At 42.1% G+C, this 19,350-nt stretch overlaps 2 protein-coding genes across 2 annotated transcripts; both read left to right on the top strand.

The window, feature by feature from the left end:
- Positions 1-2,039: 2,039 nt before the first annotated feature.
- On the top strand, positions 2,040-4,522 carry LOC119743304 (collagen alpha-1(X) chain-like). The gene is made up of 2 exons (XM_038219708.1): positions 2,040-2,045; positions 2,354-4,522. Exons 1-2 carry the CDS (start codon positions 2,040-2,042, stop codon positions 3,212-3,214), a joined length of 867 nt encoding a protein of 288 aa, XP_038075636.1. The 3' UTR covers positions 3,215-4,522.
- Positions 4,523-14,182: 9,660 nt separating this feature from the next.
- On the top strand, positions 14,183-17,127 carry LOC119743303 (complement C1q tumor necrosis factor-related protein 3-like). Its single transcript, XM_038219706.1, has 2 exons — positions 14,183-14,194; positions 15,897-17,127. The coding sequence occupies exons 1-2, from the start codon at positions 14,183-14,185 to the stop codon at positions 16,860-16,862; spliced, it is 978 nt and encodes a 325-aa protein (XP_038075634.1). The 3' UTR covers positions 16,863-17,127.
- Positions 17,128-19,350: the final 2,223 nt, after the last annotated feature.

Below are 19,350 nucleotides of genomic sequence, written 5' to 3'. Positions count from 1 at the left end.
ATTCTACAGGTTGATGGTTGAGGTGAAAATGTATTAAAATTGGTAAAGAAGTCGAATGTGTAATCTTAAAAGAACTTGTCCATTTTGGAGGGCTGAATTTTCTGAAAGCCATGGTTGTTTCCTTGTACTATAATTGGCAGGTTTTATTTTCATGAAACTGTAACTATTAGATCATGACAGAGATACCTACAAATGGCTTACATATCTGTTATAAAAATAAGTGCACATGTATTTCCATAAATTTGCTGCACAGAAAATGTGAGTTTTCATGGGAAAACAATTCAGTAATTTTTGGTCTTCTTGTCTTCTTGCTACTGCTGGTATTCTTATATAGGTTTTCCCGGCCAATTTTGCAAAAATAGCATTCGAATTCATCTTGATAGGGGCCAATTTGAAGCGGGTATAGCGCCCTGCTGTCATTCCCGTAGTTCGTATTAGATTTCAGGCGGTCAAATTCGTTTAAATACCTGACATTTTCATGTTTAACACATCCTAAATTGAAGTTATGTCAGTCGGTTTAAGTGATCATTCAATTTAGCAGTCGGTTTGATCAAGGGTTATTTGCGTGAGATTCTTTGATTTCTTTTTACATATCCGTGCATTCTATTTAGCACTTTTTGCATTTAAAAAAATAAATAAAACGAAGGCATACGACGCGAGTCTTTTAATTTCTTCCACCTTTTTTTTCTGCTTTTCCGTTTCATTTTTTTCAAAGTGTCTACTATCTGTCTCTTTCTTCTAAAGAAGTAAAAATGTAAACAACTTAAACAAAAAGGGGGCGTCAATAAACATATATGTATATATATGAAATAATAAACCTATAGGCAACAGTAAACTTCAGTGGATCTTCTGTTTTCAATTGTGATCTTGGTCATATATTTGTTTATATCTCTTAAACTTTTTAGATGTTTAATTATCTTAGAGTCCCTTTTTGTCTCTCTTTATTTTGGAATGATGAGGATACTGTCTCCTGGTACAGGTCTGTTAGCCATCGATCTCTTGCCGTGCCAAGCATCTACATTTGAAATTCTCATATAACGCCCATGAGCTGCCATGTTGATATTTCTAGTGCTTCAAGCTAACAGTGTGCACGGTGATCAGAGTATTGGCAGAATTTTGTTGGAGACAGATTTTTATATCCATACTTCCAAATTGGAACAAGGGCACTCCATCTAATTCTAACAAACAACGTAATGACATAAACCTATTTCGAATTCATTTGCTTACTTTTCACAAATGCCTGCCTAATGGTGAATTTGAATGACCAAACTTACACAGCTGGAAGCTCCGGCGAATTTGGATGCTCGTTTGTACAATTTTTATTTGAGTGCCCTGTTGTTAAAATTGCATAGTTAAAATGTGAAATCGCATGCTCCAAATGTTAAATTGGTTGGTGTTTTTAGCTATTAATTGAATGTTGATCTCAACGTGCATTCAAATTCGTGCGAAAATGAGTGATTGGTCACCAATTTGGCCGCCAAATCTGCTAACTTGGCCGGGAAAACCTATACCTTTATAAATGTAATAAATATAGTATATTTTGCAACCAGATGGAACTTTAGTTCTTTCTACATACTGCAATAGGGCTTATCTGATTTAATTAACCACCAAACCCTCCGAAATGAGCTTAATAATTATGAACATTTATTAACTTAAAAATTGTGATGCCTGTATATCACTTTTGATTCTGATGAAACTCCATGACAATCATTCAAGTTTACTCGAATTCAGAGTCAGAGTCTGTATTTGAGTTGTCATAAAGACAGTCCTGATCATCTTTGTTGATTTAATTGTCACAATGTAAGTTGTTCCCTTGTTGACCTCCTCTGTTCTGTACTACAACCTGCCAAATCTTCATCACTCTCAACTTTTGACATGCAGTTCATGTTCATGTAGTGAAATAACTTTTTTTTCAGTGTAATCAATTGAGAAATTAATTTTCAAAGATTTCGCCCGCCAACGTGAACATGTGTGTGTACATGTAGTTTCATTCAAAATAAAGTGTTATGTAACCTTTAGAAATCGCCCTTAGCAGCCACATGACTGTTAGTCTATTTCCAGCGCGGTATATGCACTATAGCTGTAATAACATGAAAAACAATCTACATGGTGTAATTTAAACGTGTCTTGCTTACACTGTACTGACCATGTTCACGGACAGAAATCATAATCAGCAGTCTCAGGTTTCAGTTCAAATCTTCAGCTTGTTCCTTGGGCCTAATCAACCCTGTTAAGAAAAATGAGAGTGGGGGTTTACGGTGATATACCAACTCCAGTCCACGGGGACTGTGCCCCTTTCAATTATTTCTCGTTTTATTCAATTTCTTTTTTAATTATTCCCCGGCTTTTTCAGGAGCAAAGAAAACCCACGGGTCTGCTGCAGCTGCTACCTCTGGTGATTTTGTTGCTTTGGCTTTCAAGTAACCATTGTGTCGCTCAAGAAGAGCCCACAGACTCAAACTGTTGCAGTGCTTGCTTCCAAGGCCCGGCCGGAACACCAGGTGTTCATGGAATCCCAGGAAATCCAGGAGGAAACGGGATCCAAGGACCTCTTGGTCCCAAAGGTGACCCTGGGTTTGGCCTTCCTGGACCCACGGGAGAGACCGGTGTCCAGGGACGGAAGGGAGATCGAGGCGAGCCAGGGATGTTGGGACCTCCAGGGAAGCAGGGACTCGCAGGTCGCAACGGAGACATCGGTGAGAGGCAGAAAGGTGACAAGGGGGAGCCAGGGATCCAGGGACCGCTAGGTCCGCTTGGTGGAAAGGGGCAAAAGGGCCAGCCAGGAGATGCTACCCTTGTCACACCAACACCACCCTCTGCCGTCGCATTCACCGCTTACATCACGTCACCGGTTTCAGGATATAGTGATGATCAAGTCATCATCTTTGACAACATCATGACGAATCTGGGCGGTGGGTACGACTCGCAAACGGGATTGTTTACCTGCCTGATACCCGGGGCCTACTTCTTCACGACCAGCGTGCAAAGAATGCTATCATCTAGGAATCCTTTCGTACAACTGAAACATAACTCGGCCTTAATCTTTACAGCGTATGACAACCACCACAACCATTACCACCAGTCCAGTAATTCAGCAGTTCTTGTTTTGACCAGAGGAGATAGGGTGTGGCTTGAGGTAGGGGATGGCAATGGTATTCACAGCAGTACCAACCGAGATTCTTCTTTCTCTGGCTTTCTGATCCAAGCAATGTAACGGTTGCGCAACTATAATTATAAACATCCCCGTGTGAATATTTTCTGAAACCAATTGAGCCTCATAATTATGTTTAGACGCACTGATTTAGGAGTGGTTTTGGCCGCATGTTTGGAAGGGGTGTCTTATAAACTAATCAAAAGCTTTGTAAACTTATCGAAGAACAGGAGTAAGAGCAATGTATGGTCAACAACTGTGGTCTGCAAACAGAAGTAAATATTAAAATCTGGTTGGTGTTTTGAAGGTTTAGTATTGACTATGCTATACTCTGCCCCTATCTGTTTCTGGCCTCTGCCTATTTGTGATATTTTTGGTGTTTCATTAGAAGTATTTTGAAACCAAGCAATGGGTTATCCAGTGGTGCGTTCCAGTTTACGCGAACGTGTTTGCGCTCGTTACGCTAGGTCCAAACCCAAATGGATGGTTAACGCAAACTGTTTTCAAAATGGCGGCCCTGTCTGCAAGTCGTATATACAAGTGACACTGTTTGGATAGCAGCTTGCAAATATTTGACAAAAAAAACATTGTGACTGGAAGCGAAATGTTGCCAGTATACAATGAACTTACTGCGGATATAGAAAACGGAAAATTTCAGCTCCAACAGTTGTATACGTTCATTAAGTTGCTAACGGCATGTTGCTAGCGTCCACCAACGTCAGCCAATGTTGGTGATAAACGGTCGGTCTCACTTGCGCAAACGTTGCCAACGTTGGCAGCGTTAGCATTGTTCGCGTAAATGAACGCACTCCAAGCCAGAGAGAAAGTACGCCGAAAGATGCTGTGACGTCATTGTCAGGCATTAACCACGCCCATTTTACAAGATCTGCTCTTTCAGATAAATTTCATTTCGTTAGAAAGAATATTATATGAGACTTGTAGGCTTGTATGGTGGACATGAACAAAGAATGGAAGGTTTGCGGTAACACCACGCGAATATCTTTTGAGTTGTGTGGTTCTAAGAAGAACCAGTTGTTTTCACTGTGTATGTTGGTTTTAACTTGTTTATAATCTTCAAGAGAGTAATGACTTGCGAAGTATTCCGTATACTGATTAATCTAACCTTTGTGCCCAAAGAAGCAAACGAATGACTCATCATGTCTGGTCATTTTTTTTCACAACTAAAGCAATGTAGACCTATTAACATACCATTTCCCCCTATTAACATCCACCTTGTCAATGTAAAGTTATATAGGGCACCTCAACATTAATGTTGTTTTTAGATTGGTGCTCATATCGCGCAAATAATGTACACACAGATGGCTATTGCATGGTCGCTTTAAAAACACATTATAAAAAAAAAGCATGCTGTTTGACAATTTTCAAATACAGACACTTCACTCAATTCGATTGAGTATGTCCTCTTGTTTTAATAAAAATGTAAAACAATTTAAACTTCTGTGTAAGTGATGCATTTATAAGTCATGAGCATGGCAAAAGCTGCCAATTAAACGCTATTTATAGTTCTAGAGAAGTCATCTGAACATTGTAAACAACTGAAACGGCCTTTTACCCTTTTTCAGCAAAGAAAATAGCTGATGGGTTTACAAGAACGAACCTTACACATGGACTTATTGTCTACATGCTAGAAGGTCTCAGTGAGATTATGCAGAGCATGCCGACTCGAAGCTGCCATGATTTCGATTAATAAGAAACAATCCAAGAAAAACACGCGAAACAGACCGCGCTCCTAAAATTTATGCGAGTGTTTATTCCAAAATTAAATACTAAAGCTGAGACATTGAGGGCCCATGGTAATTCGGGCGATTCACAATGCAGTGCGCCACCAAGAGTTTGCCATGGAGAGTTCATTTTTCTCAGTGCATTGTGGGAGATGGTCGACAAATTCGCCGCGCGGGACATTTGAAATTGTTCGTTTTTTTCCGGTCAGTAGTTTCGTAAGCGTATGATTCGAGGATCTGTTTGCCCTTTTCTTTTCTTCTTATCAATACGGTGTTTTTTGTAAGGCGGCAGAACGCTATGCCCCAATCATTAACATATTAGCTCAATTTTTCTACTGACTTTCATTCAAATGGGCCATGTTTTGTCGACCGTAAACTTGAACAATTGACTCTCCGTGGCAAACTCTTGGTGGCGCACTGCATTGTGAATCGCCCGAATTTATTGACCATGAATGTATCCGTTAAATGTTTTCGTCCATGAATGGACGCAAATTAATTCAATTCAAGCCGGTCCTAACACCTCTATATTTACCATGACTTAGCTAGGCCTAGTTCATTTTTCTCAGTGCATTGTGGGAGATGGTCGACAAATTCGCCGCGCGGGACATTTGAAATTGTTCGTTTTTTTCCGGTCAGTAGTTTCGTAAGCGTATGATTCGAGGATCTGTTTGCCCTTTTCTTTTCTTCTTATCAATACGGTGTTTTTTGTAAGGCGGCAGAACGCTATGCCCCAATCATTAACATATTAGCTCAATTTTTCTACTGACTTTCATTCAAATGGGCCATGTTTTGTCGACCGTAAACTTGAACAATTGACTCTCCGTGGCAAACTCTTGGTGGCGCACTGCATTGTGAATCGCCCGAATTTATTGACCATGAATGTATTCGTTAAATGTTTTCGTCCATGAATGGACGCAAATTAATTCAATTCTAGCCGGTCCTAACACCTCTATATTTACCATGACTTAGCTAGGCCTGCATGGACCATTCACAATGGCATTTGTACTTGATGGCTATTCCGTGGTTTCATTATTTTGTGTTATTCTATTACTGTACTGATGGATTCAGTATTTCATCGAATCATGCACGCGCGCCCTAAATCATACTCACGTTTCTCTCTAACGACCTTATACTGTGATTATTATAACTACCAATGCCAAAATGACACAGCCAGCGTGTAATGCATAACCTCTGCTACATTAAATTATCATACCAAAACGTTGCGACAGGAATTCTCGAATTAATGCTAATGTGATTTGGCTAAAGCACTAAATATGGTCAAAAAATGCTCCAAGAATTCGTCCACCGAAGAATGAGCAGTCGAGCACTGGAATACGCTGTATAAATACAAGGTTTTTATGGTTAGGCGGGTAAAACCTCCGTCGATCGCAGTGACTCCTCCACGCTGGTATCAGATAGTCCTCCGCTGGACATAGTTGTATACTTCTTGAAACGGAAAATCTCGTTATTTCCTTTGGAATGAACAAAGTTTTGTTCGAGAAACGGAACAGTGAGCTGTTACGCCTCTACCTCAGCCTTATTCCCTGAATATTCCGACACTGGTCTCACGTTCTGGGAGCTGATCTGCCTGAAGAATCAACCACGATGGCGTCACTGGTAAGGTTATTTTTCTCCCGATTCAAAAAAAGTAATTGACGAAATTATTATAAAAAAGCTTACTCGGTTTAAAAATAGTAATGGCACTAAACTCCCCGTGAAATTGTTCTTTCTGACATGCTGTCATTTTGAAGAAATTAATACAAGAAAGCCTTTTCGTTCTCACGAAGAGACGGGCATGTCAAAATTGACAATTTTTTTGGATTTCGAGTATTTTCAATATTTTGCTTTAAAACATGGTACTTAAGCATTCTGACATGTTTCCGTAAGCAAAACATCATTAGTTCCTGAATAACATTAATGACGTCAGGGCAGGCATCTCGATAATTGCATTTTACGATTTCACGAAGAGACCCGAACATGCCTGCCCCCGTGAACACGAACAAAACGTATTACACGGAAAGGCGGTAAAAAAGTAGGTCAACGGAGATTTTCGTTTTCACGAGGGGAAGGGCATCTTGTTACATTCTCAGCTGCGCGCGCGAAATCGAACACGCGCACCCTTCCCTGTGGAAAAGCACATTTAATTAAACAAGAAGGGCGTAAACGTGGAACAGTTGGATTTTCGTTTTCACGAAGGCACGGGCATCTTTACTAATTAATTTTGGCTAATTAACACTGTATTAATTATAATTATTGGTTACAATCAAAGTTTATCTATCAAAGAATTACGTCAAGGTTTCCTTATTGCATAAACTTTTTGCAAACGTCATGCATATGCATTGCAGTGGCTGCATATTATGAATATTCGCTTGAAAACGTCTTAGTCAAGTCTTTAGACACAGACTGACCATGCCGCGCGGTAGTACATGACTTTTGCATGAATGGTTGTAACGCTCACGTTGCATGAACGGCAGTGGCATGGTATGCGGATTCTGGCGCTGGTGACGGACATAAACCACTATAGTCTAACGACTTGTCATCAAGTCTATCACGTTGCATTAACGGCGGTGTCATGCGGATTCTGGCGCTGATGACGGACATCAACCACTATAGTCTAACGACTTGTCATCAAGTCTAATGCAGAAACTGACAACGAGTTATTCAAGTTATTGCAGCACACGCATGGGATCGCACACGCATGGGGTCGAAAATGTACGTAGCGTCCCCGCTACTAGGACAGCATGCGGTACGTCGTACCCCCGGCACAGAGCTTGGCAGTCGCGCGCGGCGGACGGGATTAAAACCTACGGAAGTGTATTTAGGGACATGACCAAAGAAACATTTCCGGCCCTCTATTTTGCCGGGCGGATTACTATTTCGCCCGGACGGATTACTAATTCGCCCGGGCGAATTATTATTTCGCCCGGGCGGATTATTAATTCGCTCGGGCGAATTACTATGTCGCCCGGGCGGATTACTATTTCGCCCGGGCGGATTACTAATTCGTCCGGGTGAATTAGTAGTCTGCCCGGCCGGGAGAATTAGTAATCCGCCCGGGCGGAATAGTAATCCGCCTGGGCGAAATGCTAATCCGCCCGGGCGAAATGCTAATCCGCCCGGTCGAAATAGTAATCCGCCCGGGCGAAATAGTAATCCGCCCGGGCGAATTAATAATCCGCCCGGGCGAAATATTAATCCGCCCGGGCGAAGTAGTGGGCCTAAAAAATATTTTCGGTCATGTCCTAAATACGTTTCCGTAAAAACCACTCATTACAGACTTGATTTCAAGTCTAGTCCCTTCGTGAAACCGGTGACAAAGTGACGCATTGCGGTTGCTACTATTCGTCAGTTCAGTGCGTGACATCGCTAGCTGCGGCAATCAGCTGAATGAGAACGTGTCCGGACGCTGATTTTGGGCGCATATCAAAACAAGACTCTTCAAGTTTTGAATTGAAACCAAGATCCTAGAATATTGTATTCTCGGAATGTACAGCATTCACTGAGCTAACATCAGGTTAGTTGTTAAGCACTCTTTCTATAGCACTTTTGTTGCTTCAAACGAAAACAAAAATCACAAATGACAAATGATCTACCCTACCTTTAAACGTAACATGCAACATTTTGCACACATTTAAAAAACCTACCAATTTTCTTTGAAATACCTTATTTGACTGTAAGTATAACAACCTCAGGCATCCTGTGCAATCACGGCACCTGGTGCGCTGTCACGTTTAAGAGAAGTGGGATTTTTTTTTGGCAATTTCCATCAATTTCCAAGATGGTAGCCCGATCGCACCATCGTTTGAAAAAAAACCTTACTATTTTCATTTACCAAATTTAGTTAATCCACATTTTGTTTGTAATGGATTACACATCCTTGAACGGGTGCAAGCCACAATGGCTTGTCAACTTTGTACTTTCTTTCTAAAAAATATCCTCCTAGCCAAGATGATTAGTCACATCCATAATTTCCTTCTAAAGAAATTCTCCTAGCCAAGATGGTTAGTCACCTCCATAACTCCCTTCTAAAATATATCCTCTTAGCCTAGATGGTAAGTCACCTCCATAATTCCCTTTAAAAAAAAATCCTTCTAGCCAAGATGGTTAGTCACCTCCATAATTCCCTTGTAAAAATATCCTCCTAGCCAAGATGGTTAGTCCCCTCCATATTTTCCTTCTAAAAGATATCCTCCTAGCCAAGATGGTTAGTCACCTATGGAGAAGGATTAATCATCTTGATTAGGAGGATATTTTTTAGAAGTGACTAACCATCTTGGTTAGGAGGATATTTTTACGAGGGAAAACATGGAGGACACTAATCGTCTTGGCTAGGGGGATACTTTTAAAGGGAGGTATAGTTGAACTAACCAACTTGGCAAGGAGAATATTTTTAGAAGGAAATATGGAGGAAACTAACCATCTTGGCTAGGAGGATATTCTTTTAAGGTAGTTATGGAGTGGATTAACCATTTTGGCTAGGGGGATATTTTTTAGAAGGGAAATATGGAGGAGATTATCCATCTTGGCCAGGAGGATATTTTTTAGAAGGGAATTATGGAGGTGACTAATCATCTTGGCTAGGAAGATTTTTTTTTTTTTTTTAGTAAAAACTAATGTGACCCTTGCTGTAATTTTGGGCCGAGTATAGATCGAGGCAGTCGGCAACAACAAAGTATCTCAGTTTTGCTGGTTTAATTCTGTGGGACGAAGACGAAACAATGTTGGTGAGTGTACGTCAAAAATCAGTATCAAGTAAATAAGTTAAAAGTAAAATAATAGAAATGAAACAAATAGAATATTTAACACTCTGCAGTTCGTGCCAAAATTACGGCAGCGGCCGCCATCTTGAATTATGCATCGGTTATAAGCCAAATCAACGTAAATGATTCTAACATAGGCCTAATAATGCAAATACCGACAAAATCATCATTTATCCGATCTCTTCAGTAGTCAAAGAAGCAAGTAACTTAAGAAGGAATAATTAAATAATCGGAATAGTCCTGGAGGTGATAAAGATGGAGATGGGGAATTGTCTCTGGGTGTGTCATGCTTCATTACTGGAGTGAGTACTGGAGGTGACAGTGAAGGAGATATCGTTTCCATCGGGAAGAAAGCAATGTCTATCTCTTCATCACTGGTCTCGTTGTCTTCCATGGCTGACTTGAGGACGTTCTTACTTGTATCTGTTTTCACCTTACTTGAGGCATACACAGACGTTTCGTCCTCCATCTTGTTATCCTCTTCTACGGGGAGAAACATGCATGGAGTGAGGAGATTCCTGTGCACAGTTCTCTCTTTGCCATCGTCAAGGGAACGGACGGTGTAGACAGGTACGTTTGTGTGTTTACTGATCACGACGTATTATATAAGGCTGTGGCTCCCATCGGTCGGCTAATTTGCTGGTTCCAACTAGGTGTTAATTCTGAATCAGAACCCTGTCATCTGGATGTAGAGGAGCTACTTGGGTGCCTCTGTCGTACAGACGTTTCTGTTTTGCCTTTGCCTGTCTGACGAGGTCGCTGGCTCTTTTGTAGGTAATGTGAAGTCTATTTCATGAGCTGTTCTGTGTATTTGTCGTATGCGGGTGTGTCTTGTTCCTTTGCTTTCAGTCCAAACATCAGATCTACTGGTAAGTTGGGGTGCCTAACAAACATTAAGTAGAAAGGGGCATATCCTGTGGAGTCATGGCGAGTCGAGTTGTATGCGTGAGTCATCACTCCGACGTATTGCTTCCAGTCTTTCTTTTGGTCTGCTTCAAGTGTACCGAGCATGTTCAGTAGTGTGTGGTTGAAGCGTTCGGTGAGACCGTTTCCTTGAGGGTGATAGGGGGTTGTACGACTCTTTTTGATGCCTGAGATTTTGCAGAGTTCCTTGATGAGCTGGCTTTCAAAGTTTCTACCTTGATCGGCGTGAATTCGGACTGGAAAGCCGTAGTTTTGTATGATCTTCTCCCAGAGTACCTTTGCGACTGTGTCGGCTTTCCTGTCACGCGTCGGGAATGCCTGGGCGTACTTGGTAAAATGATTTGTCACTACCAAGATATTTTCAAAGCCGCCTTTGCTTCTCTCGAGCTTGAGGTAGTCTATACAGATAAGTTCCATTGGCTCACTGGTGTTGATGTTGACCAAGGGCACTCGGGTTTTGGTGGATGGAGTTTTTCTAAGACAACATCTCTTGCAGCGTTCGCACCATTGTTTGATGTCTTGTGCCATCTTTGGCCAGAAGAAATGGTTTCTTGCCATGTCCAGAGTTCTGTCATAACCAAGGTGGCCGAAGTCGTTGTGTAAACCCTTCATAACGACGGTCTTGTATTGTTGAGGTAGAGCAAGTTGTTGTGTACTTGAACCATCAGGTGTCTTCCAAACACGATGCAGCACACCATCTCTCATCTGAAGCTTCTCCCACTGTCGCAGGTACAGGAGACAGCCAGGCTGCTCACGAGACTTCTCAGCTGGAGTTGGCTTTCTACCCTTCTCCAAGTAGTATATTACTCTGGAGATGTCTGGATCGGCTCTCTGACCTGATATCAGATCTCGCTGCGTAACTTGAGGTAGCTCATTCTCCGCGATTGGAGTGTGGCTTTGTGTCATGACGTCACATCGAACAGCTGGTGTTTCCATAAAAGGATGAGATACCGGTGGATGACAGTTACAGGGCCTGGACAATGTGGGAAGTGATTGTGATGGCATCCTTCTGGAAGGTATGGGAGTGTCTTGAGATGTCGGCGTGTGGCTTTCTGGAAAGTGCGTCGGCAGCAGCGTTGTTCTTACCGGGCTTGTACTTCATGTCGAAATCGAACTGGGATAGAGCAGCAACCCATCTTTGGCCTGTTGCATCTAGTTTGGCTGAGGTGGTGACGAAGAGTAGAGGGTTATCATCCGTCAGAACTGTGAACTTGTTACCCAGGAGATAGTCTCGCAGTTTGTCGGTTATGGCCCACTTCATCGCTAGGAACTCTTGTTTGTGTGCAGGGTAGCGTGATTCTGCAGGGTTGAGGCTTCTGCTGATGTAAGCAATCACTCTTTCTGTTCCATTCTGCATTTGGCTAAGGACAGCTCCCAATCCTACCCCTGACGCATCCGTCTGCAGTATGAACGGGAGTTCATAGTCGGCGTACGCAAGGATTGGGGGAGACGTCATGTGCTTCTTCAACAGATCCATGGCTTTCTGGCAGTCTTCCGTCCAGATGAATGGTGGTGTTAAAGATGGAGACTGTCGTTTGGTTCCCCTTTTCTTTCGTCGTGGGTCACCGGCTGTAATACGCTGGTACAGTGGAGAGACTATCTGTGCGTACCCTTTAATAAACCGTTTGTAGTAGCCTGTGAAGCCAAGAAAACTTCGCAGCTGTTTGCGGTTTGAAGGAGTTGGCCAGTCTACCACTTGTGCGGTCTTGTCTTGATCAGTGGCAACGCCTTTGCCTGAAACGATATGGCCAAGGTACTTCACTTCTTCTTGAAGTAGATTGCACTTCGAAGGCTTAAGCTTCAAACCATGCTGTCTGAGACAGGAGAACACTTTGCCGAGACGTTCAATGTGCTCTTCGAAGTCCGCTGAAAAGACGATTATGTCATCGAGGTAGAGTAGGCAGGTGACATAATTTTGTTCTCCGAGGCAGGCCATCATGAGTCGTTGGAAAGTGGCTGGTCCGCACCTGCCAGTAGCCTGACGTAAGATCTAGCGTGGTGAACAGGCGAGCTTTGCCAAGGGCATCCAGGGCTTCTTCGATGCGAGGAAGAGGGTATTGCATCGCGTACCGTCTTGTTGTTGAGTTGACGGTAGTCGATGCATATGCGTAGGGAACCATCCTTCTTGTGTACTATCACGATAGGGGAGGCGTAAGGACTGCTGCTCCTGCGAATGACATTTGCATCTTCCATTCCCTTTAGATGATCCTTTACTGCTTGATACTGGGATGGTGGGATTCGGCGGTGAGGAAGACGGAAGGGTGGCCATAAACGATGAACAACAGATTGCTCTTTGAAACTTAATTAATGTCACTCTTCCGTCTTACCATAGAGCTAGTCCGAGTAACTTGGACCCAACTTATCGCCTTTTTAACATTCGGACATGGTCTGGCGATAGTAGGGTCCAAGCTAATCCTTATATGCCGAGCAACACAATTCTGTCATTGACTCAAAAACCCAACAATACCCCCCCCCCCCAAAAAAAAAAAACCCATCAGATTTCACCCTCAAAATGGCCTCCAAATGACTAGAAATTTGATTTTTAGCAAATATCTCGGCCAATATTGCAGCTAATGTTGACAGAAGGGTTTTTGATAAGCAATAATGATCAAAGTTTATTTTAAGCCATCATATTCAAAATAAACTTTAATATTGGCTGAAATTGAATATAATATTGGCTGAAAATCAATTTTTTGATAAACCGGCAATTTAGAATTTACATATGTTCATGCCAAAGACACACATAGTTACTTCGTGAATGGTCTTCTAATGATACCTGACCCTCATAACATGGGTTTAGACACCTTACTTGTGTAGTTAAGTGCAATATTGGCCGAGATATTGGCTAAAAATCAAATATCTGATAAACCGACACTTTATAATTTACATATTTTCATGCCAAAGACACACATAGTTACTTCGTGAATGGTCTTCTAATGATACTTGACCCCAAAAAACATGGGTTTAGACACCTTACTGGTGTAGTTATGTGCTATATTGGCCGAGATATGCCAAAAACATGATTTTCCGGTATTAGCGGCACTATTTTGCATATTCCTATGCCACAGACACATGTGGTCACTTCCAAAATAGTTTTATTGTGATCTCTGACCTTGAAAACATGGGTTTAGACACCTAGTTCGTTCAGTTATCTGCAATATTGGCTGAGATATAATTAAAAATAGATTTTTCGGTAATGGCGGCACTAATTTGCATAAAAACAATACGTGGGACATTTTTTGAATTTTTTAACATAGCAAATCGTTTTCTACGCATTTTTTCTGACCTAGAAACGTTGATTAGAAATTGATTTCCGAGGGTGCACGATACCCCCCTTTTCCGACTGAACTATGTACCTCAGGTGGCGTATCTAGTAATTTGGAGGCCGTTTTGAGGGTGAAATCTAATGTTTTTGTTGGGCAATGTTGGGTTTTCGGGTCAATGACAGAATTGTGTTGCTCGGCATATAAGGATTAGCTTGGACCCTACTATCGCCAGACCATGTCCGAATGTTAAAAAGGCGATAAGTTGGGTCCAAGTTACTCGGACTACCATAGAGCAAGGACTCTTACTGGCCTTCAGCGGGCAATTTTGGGACAAATACAATGTGGTACACGGTATGTAATCAGACGAAAATTGAATTCGGCGAAAATTGCGCGGTCTATATCATGGAGCAGCAGTGCTCATTTACTACTTTGCGCGTGCTCTTGTAGTGCGCAATTCTAACATGTGCGAATATAATAGTTGCCTGCTAAATTTGTGCTGCGCAAGATTCCAAAAAACTGCGCGCGATGCATTAGCCTGGCTCGATGCGTACAGGCATGAACAACTTCTCGACGATTTGTACACGTTCACGTTTTATTTCACAGTGAATTTTCACTGAAAATGAAAGCAGATTTTTAAAAGATATTCAAGGAGTTGTTAAAAGTACCAGGAATATATGAACGGACTTTCAGCTTCCAACATTAGGTAAAAATAGTGGAAAACAGCTCTTGAAATGTTGTTCGCATTATAAAGGCGGTTTATGTCCAGAACGTCAGTAGTAGTGGTGGTGCAACGGAGATTGACATCCTACCAGTGCTATGCACTCGTACGGTCCCACTCGTACAATATCCTCGAGTCACCATAATCGGCGCAGGTAACGCTTGCGACGCGCGCGCGTTGTCCAACGCAAATTGAATGAGAGTGCGTCAAAATAGGAGCGTCGTTTTAGGTGGACAGACGATACACGCAAACGGGCACGCACGTGACGTAGGACGTGTTTAGACACGTTGTTTGCAGGAGTCAATTCAATCATGACAGTCAATTCTAAAGAAGTTTTAAAAGACTTACCAAGTTCTAAAAACTCTTGAAAATCTTCTCTATAAGGGACGATCTTCCGAAGGTTGCTACCACACGCAAACTCTTGCAATTGGCATCTTGTACTTTTATTGACTGTGCAGGAACACGATCATGATGATATTCCGCAACCGAAATCCAGAACGCGAAAGCGCGCGTAACGTTCGCCAGCGATATCCCATAATTTCTTATCGACCAATCAGAGGGCTTTATTTCACACACGCATGCGCACTAGGTCAAATTTAACACCAAAAGTTCGTAACACCAGTACTTGATTTGAAATTAATGCTTCAAGAATCATTTTACTCCATTTAAACACCAATTTTCATTCCAAAAGATTTTAAAAACATTGGTGAAAACAGTTTTTGCAGTGTAGATGAGCGTATCAGATCTCTGCGGTCCGTCGGTCTTTTCAAGTCTTCATACAAGCAAGCTTTTATCTCCCATAATGCATCTTAGCCTTCTCTCATAATTGAGTATACTGGGTTTATTTATTCCTCACATATTATAAGTTTTGTTTGTTTATCTTTTTTTTTTGCTCATACAGCCTTTTGACATCTTTTCATCATTGCCTCTGTCAACAGTATATGTTCCTTGTCTCGTGTCTGCTTACCATTGTAATGTCTTTGTTTGTTTGCTTGTTTGTTGTTTGTCATGTGTTGTTTCTGTTGGCTGTTTTCAACAAGCTTCTGCTTATTAAACAGCCCCATGCTCTATTTGCCTCTTTTATTTTGCTGTTAATTTGATGTTCACTGCTGCATGGTTTAACCCTTTGTATATATTTTTTCTATGGAAATAAATGTGAAGTTGAATTGAAGAATTAAAATAATGAGCTTGGTCCTAGGGCCCAATCAACCCTGTTTAAAATGAGAGGGGAGTTACGGTGATACACCCACTCCAGTCCACCGGGACTATACGCCTTTTCATTATTTATCAGGACATTTTATTCAATTTCTTCTTACTTTCCCCCGGCTTTTTCAGGAGCAAAGGAAACCCACAGGTCTGCTGCAGCTGCTACCTCTGGTGATTTGGTTGTTTTGGCTTTCAAGCAGTCATTGTGTCGCTCAGGAAGAGCTCCCAGAATCAAGCTGTTGCAGTTCTTGTTTCCAAGGACCGGCCGGAACACCAGGTGTTCCTGGAATCCCAGGAAATCCAGGTGGAAACGGGATCCAAGGACCTCTTGGCCCCAAAGGTGACCCTGGGTTTGGCCTCCCTGGACCCAAGGGAGATACCGGCGACCAGGGACGGAAGGGAGATCGAGGCGAAACAGGGTTGCAGGGCCGTCCGGGGAAGCTGGGACCTGCTGGGAAGCTGGGACCTGCAGGTCTTGAAGGAGGAATCAGTGGAAGGCAGAAAGGCGACCAAGGGGAGCCAGGAGTCCAGGGACCGCAAGGACCGCCTGGTGAGGGGCAAAGGGGTCAGGAAGGAGGAAAGGGCCAGGAAGGAGAAAAGGGCCAGCCGGGAGCAAAGGGCCAGCCAGGAGGAAAGGGTCAGCCAGGAGAAAAGGGCCAGCCTGGAAGACCTAGCTCGGCTTCACCAACATCGTCCGCTGCCGTCGCATTCAGCGCTTACCTCACAACAAGTGTCTCAGGAAATCGTGGTCATGTTATCATCTTTAACAACATCATGACGAATATCGGCGATGGGTACGATTCGCAATCGGGCGTGTTCACGTGTTCGATACCCGGGACCTACTTCTTCACGACCAGCCTGCAAAGAATGACACAAACTAGGGATCCTTTCGTACAACTGAAAAAGAACGGGGACATTATCTTTTCGGTTTATGACAACCACGACCATTTTCACCATCAGTCCAGCAATTCAGCAGTTCTTGTCTTGGCCACATGGGATAGGGTGTGGCTTGAGTTAGGTAGGGATGCCACTGGTATTCATAGCGGTTACAATAAGGATTCTCACTTCTCTGGCTTTCTGATCCATGCAATGTAACTCAACTACTGTGGAACATGCCCGTGTGAATATTTCCTGAAACCAACTGAGCCTTATTATGTGTAGACTCACTGATTTAGGAGTGGTTCTTGGCCAGATGTTTGGAAGGGGGTGTTTCATAATTTAATCTAAAGCTCTGTAAACTTATGTAATAACAGAAGTGAGAGGAATGGTCAACGACTGTGTTTTGCAAACAGCAGTCAATATTAAAATATGGTTGGTGTTTCGAAGGGTTGGTGTTGACTATGCTATACCCTACCCCTGTGTGTTTGACCTCCGCCTACTTGCGATGTTTCATCAGAAGAATTTTACAACCAAGCAGTGGGTTATCCAGTGGTGCGTTCCAGTTACGCCAACGTGTTTGCGCTCGTTAGCTTGGCCATGCGAACGTGTCAACCCGAAATGGATTGTCATAAAAAAATGCTTTCCAAATGGCGGCGCCCTGTATTTCAATCCTGTATGTCAATTAAGTATCGCGGTTTGGATCGCAGCTTTTGAAATCTTGGAAAAGATTAATTGTGACTGGAAGTGAAATGTATATACTTGTATATTGGAACTTACCAACCCAACTGATGTAGAAACGGAAAATTTCAGCTCCGATATAAGCATACGTTCATGAAAATTTAGTGTGTCGGCCATTTTGGGAAACATAGCGACTGACCCATGAGAATGCAGGAAGACCGTTGGGTTTTGTTGCCAACGTTCCCTAACGTTGGTGGCAAATAGTCGGTTCCTCTGCATAAACGTTGCTCACGTTGACAAACGTTGGCATTGTTATCGTAAATGAAACGCACTCAAAGCTAAGGGAAAGTATGAGGTTGCTGTGACGTCATTGTCACCATAAACCACGCCCATTTTACAAGATCTGCCTTCAGACAATTTTCACTCCACTTTTTCACTTCAGTGCAATGTGGTTATAATCGGGAAAACGATTTTTTTCACACGCTGATAAATTGTTGCTTTCATGTTGTACCGCACATGTAATGTATATTGCATGATCGCTTTAAAACACAGTAAAAAAACATGCTGTTTGACGACAAGTTGTGTTTTTTCTTCAAAATACAGACACTTCACTCTACTCCATTGAACTGTTCTACTTTAATGTTTCAATAAAAAAATGATATAATTATAATTTTGATCTGATCTTAAAGTGATAAATTTACAGTCACAAACAAGGAATGCTGCTAATTAGACGCTGTTCTTTAAAGTTTTAAAGAAGTCATATGCAGATTGTAAACAACTGAAACGGTCTTTTTACCCTTTGGTCAGCAAAAATAGTTTACATGCCAGAAAGTCTCAGTGAAATTCTGCAGAGCAGTCGACTTGAAGCTGCCATGGTTTCGGTTATAATTTTTTTTTTTTAGGACAGTTCTCCAAAACAAAACTATAGGCCTAGTTGCTATACAAACGAAACAGACGCTCTCCTTAATTGAGACGTTCAATGCTCCGAATTGGAATTCCGATTTATGCGAGTGTTTATACCTAAATCAAACAAGCCGGGCTGTTTGTGCCAAAGAAAATTGATGACCAGGAATGTAGCCTTAACTTTTGTCGTAAATAATAGGCCTAACTGTAATTCTTGCTGTTTCGGTGTTTACCAATGTCATAGCTGGAGGCCTAAATGGGTCCTTTTTATGTGAGTGCTTATAAAGGCCATTCCATGGTTCAGTTATTTGCATATTTTATTTACTGATGGATGTACATGTAGTATTTCGTCCAAATAGCATACCTTTCATCGTACCGTTAATACTCTAACTCTAACGACTTCTGATTAGAACTACCGACGCCAAAATACCACAGAATGTAACATATAACCTCTGCTGCAGTCAATTATCATTTCAAAACGTTGCGCCAGGAATTCTCCAATTAATGCCAATATGATTCGGCTAAAGCACTTAATATGGTCGAAAAATGCTCCAAGAATTCGTCCCCCGGAGAACGAGCAGGAAATCGCTGTATAAATACAAGGTTTTGTGACTGGGCGGTTAAAACCTCCGTCGATCGCAGTGACTCCTCCACGCTGGTATCAGACAATCCTCTACTGGACACTGTTGAATTCTTCTTGAAGCGGAAAATCTCGCTATTTCCTTTGGAAAGAACCAAGTTTTCTTCGAGAAACGGAACACTGAGCTGTTAGGTCTCTACCTCAGCCTTATTCCCTGAATATTCCGACACTGGTCTCACGTTCTGGGAGCTGATCTGCCTGAAGAATCAACCACGATGGCGTCACTGGTAAGGTTATTTTGCAGCCGATTCGACTTAGTCCAGTAAGAATTGGCATGAAAATTACCCCACCCTAACATTTTAGTTAATTGATATTTTTACTCAAAAACCTTTATACGGTTGCCATGAAAACACACAAAACTTATTGGTGTTTCCAAATACAAACATTGTGAGTATGTGTGTCGGCAAATACACTCCAAAACGTCCCTGGTCATATTGACATGGAATCCGGGTTCTGTTTGCCCTTACCCTTTCCGGCCACAAT

Source organism: Patiria miniata, unplaced genomic scaffold (assembly GCF_015706575.1).
Source record: "Patiria miniata isolate m_02_andy unplaced genomic scaffold, ASM1570657v1 HiC_scaffold_6, whole genome shotgun sequence".
Taxonomy (NCBI): Eukaryota; Metazoa; Echinodermata; class Asteroidea; order Valvatida; family Asterinidae; genus Patiria; species Patiria miniata.
This window is presented reverse-complemented; position numbering and strand designations above follow the sequence as displayed.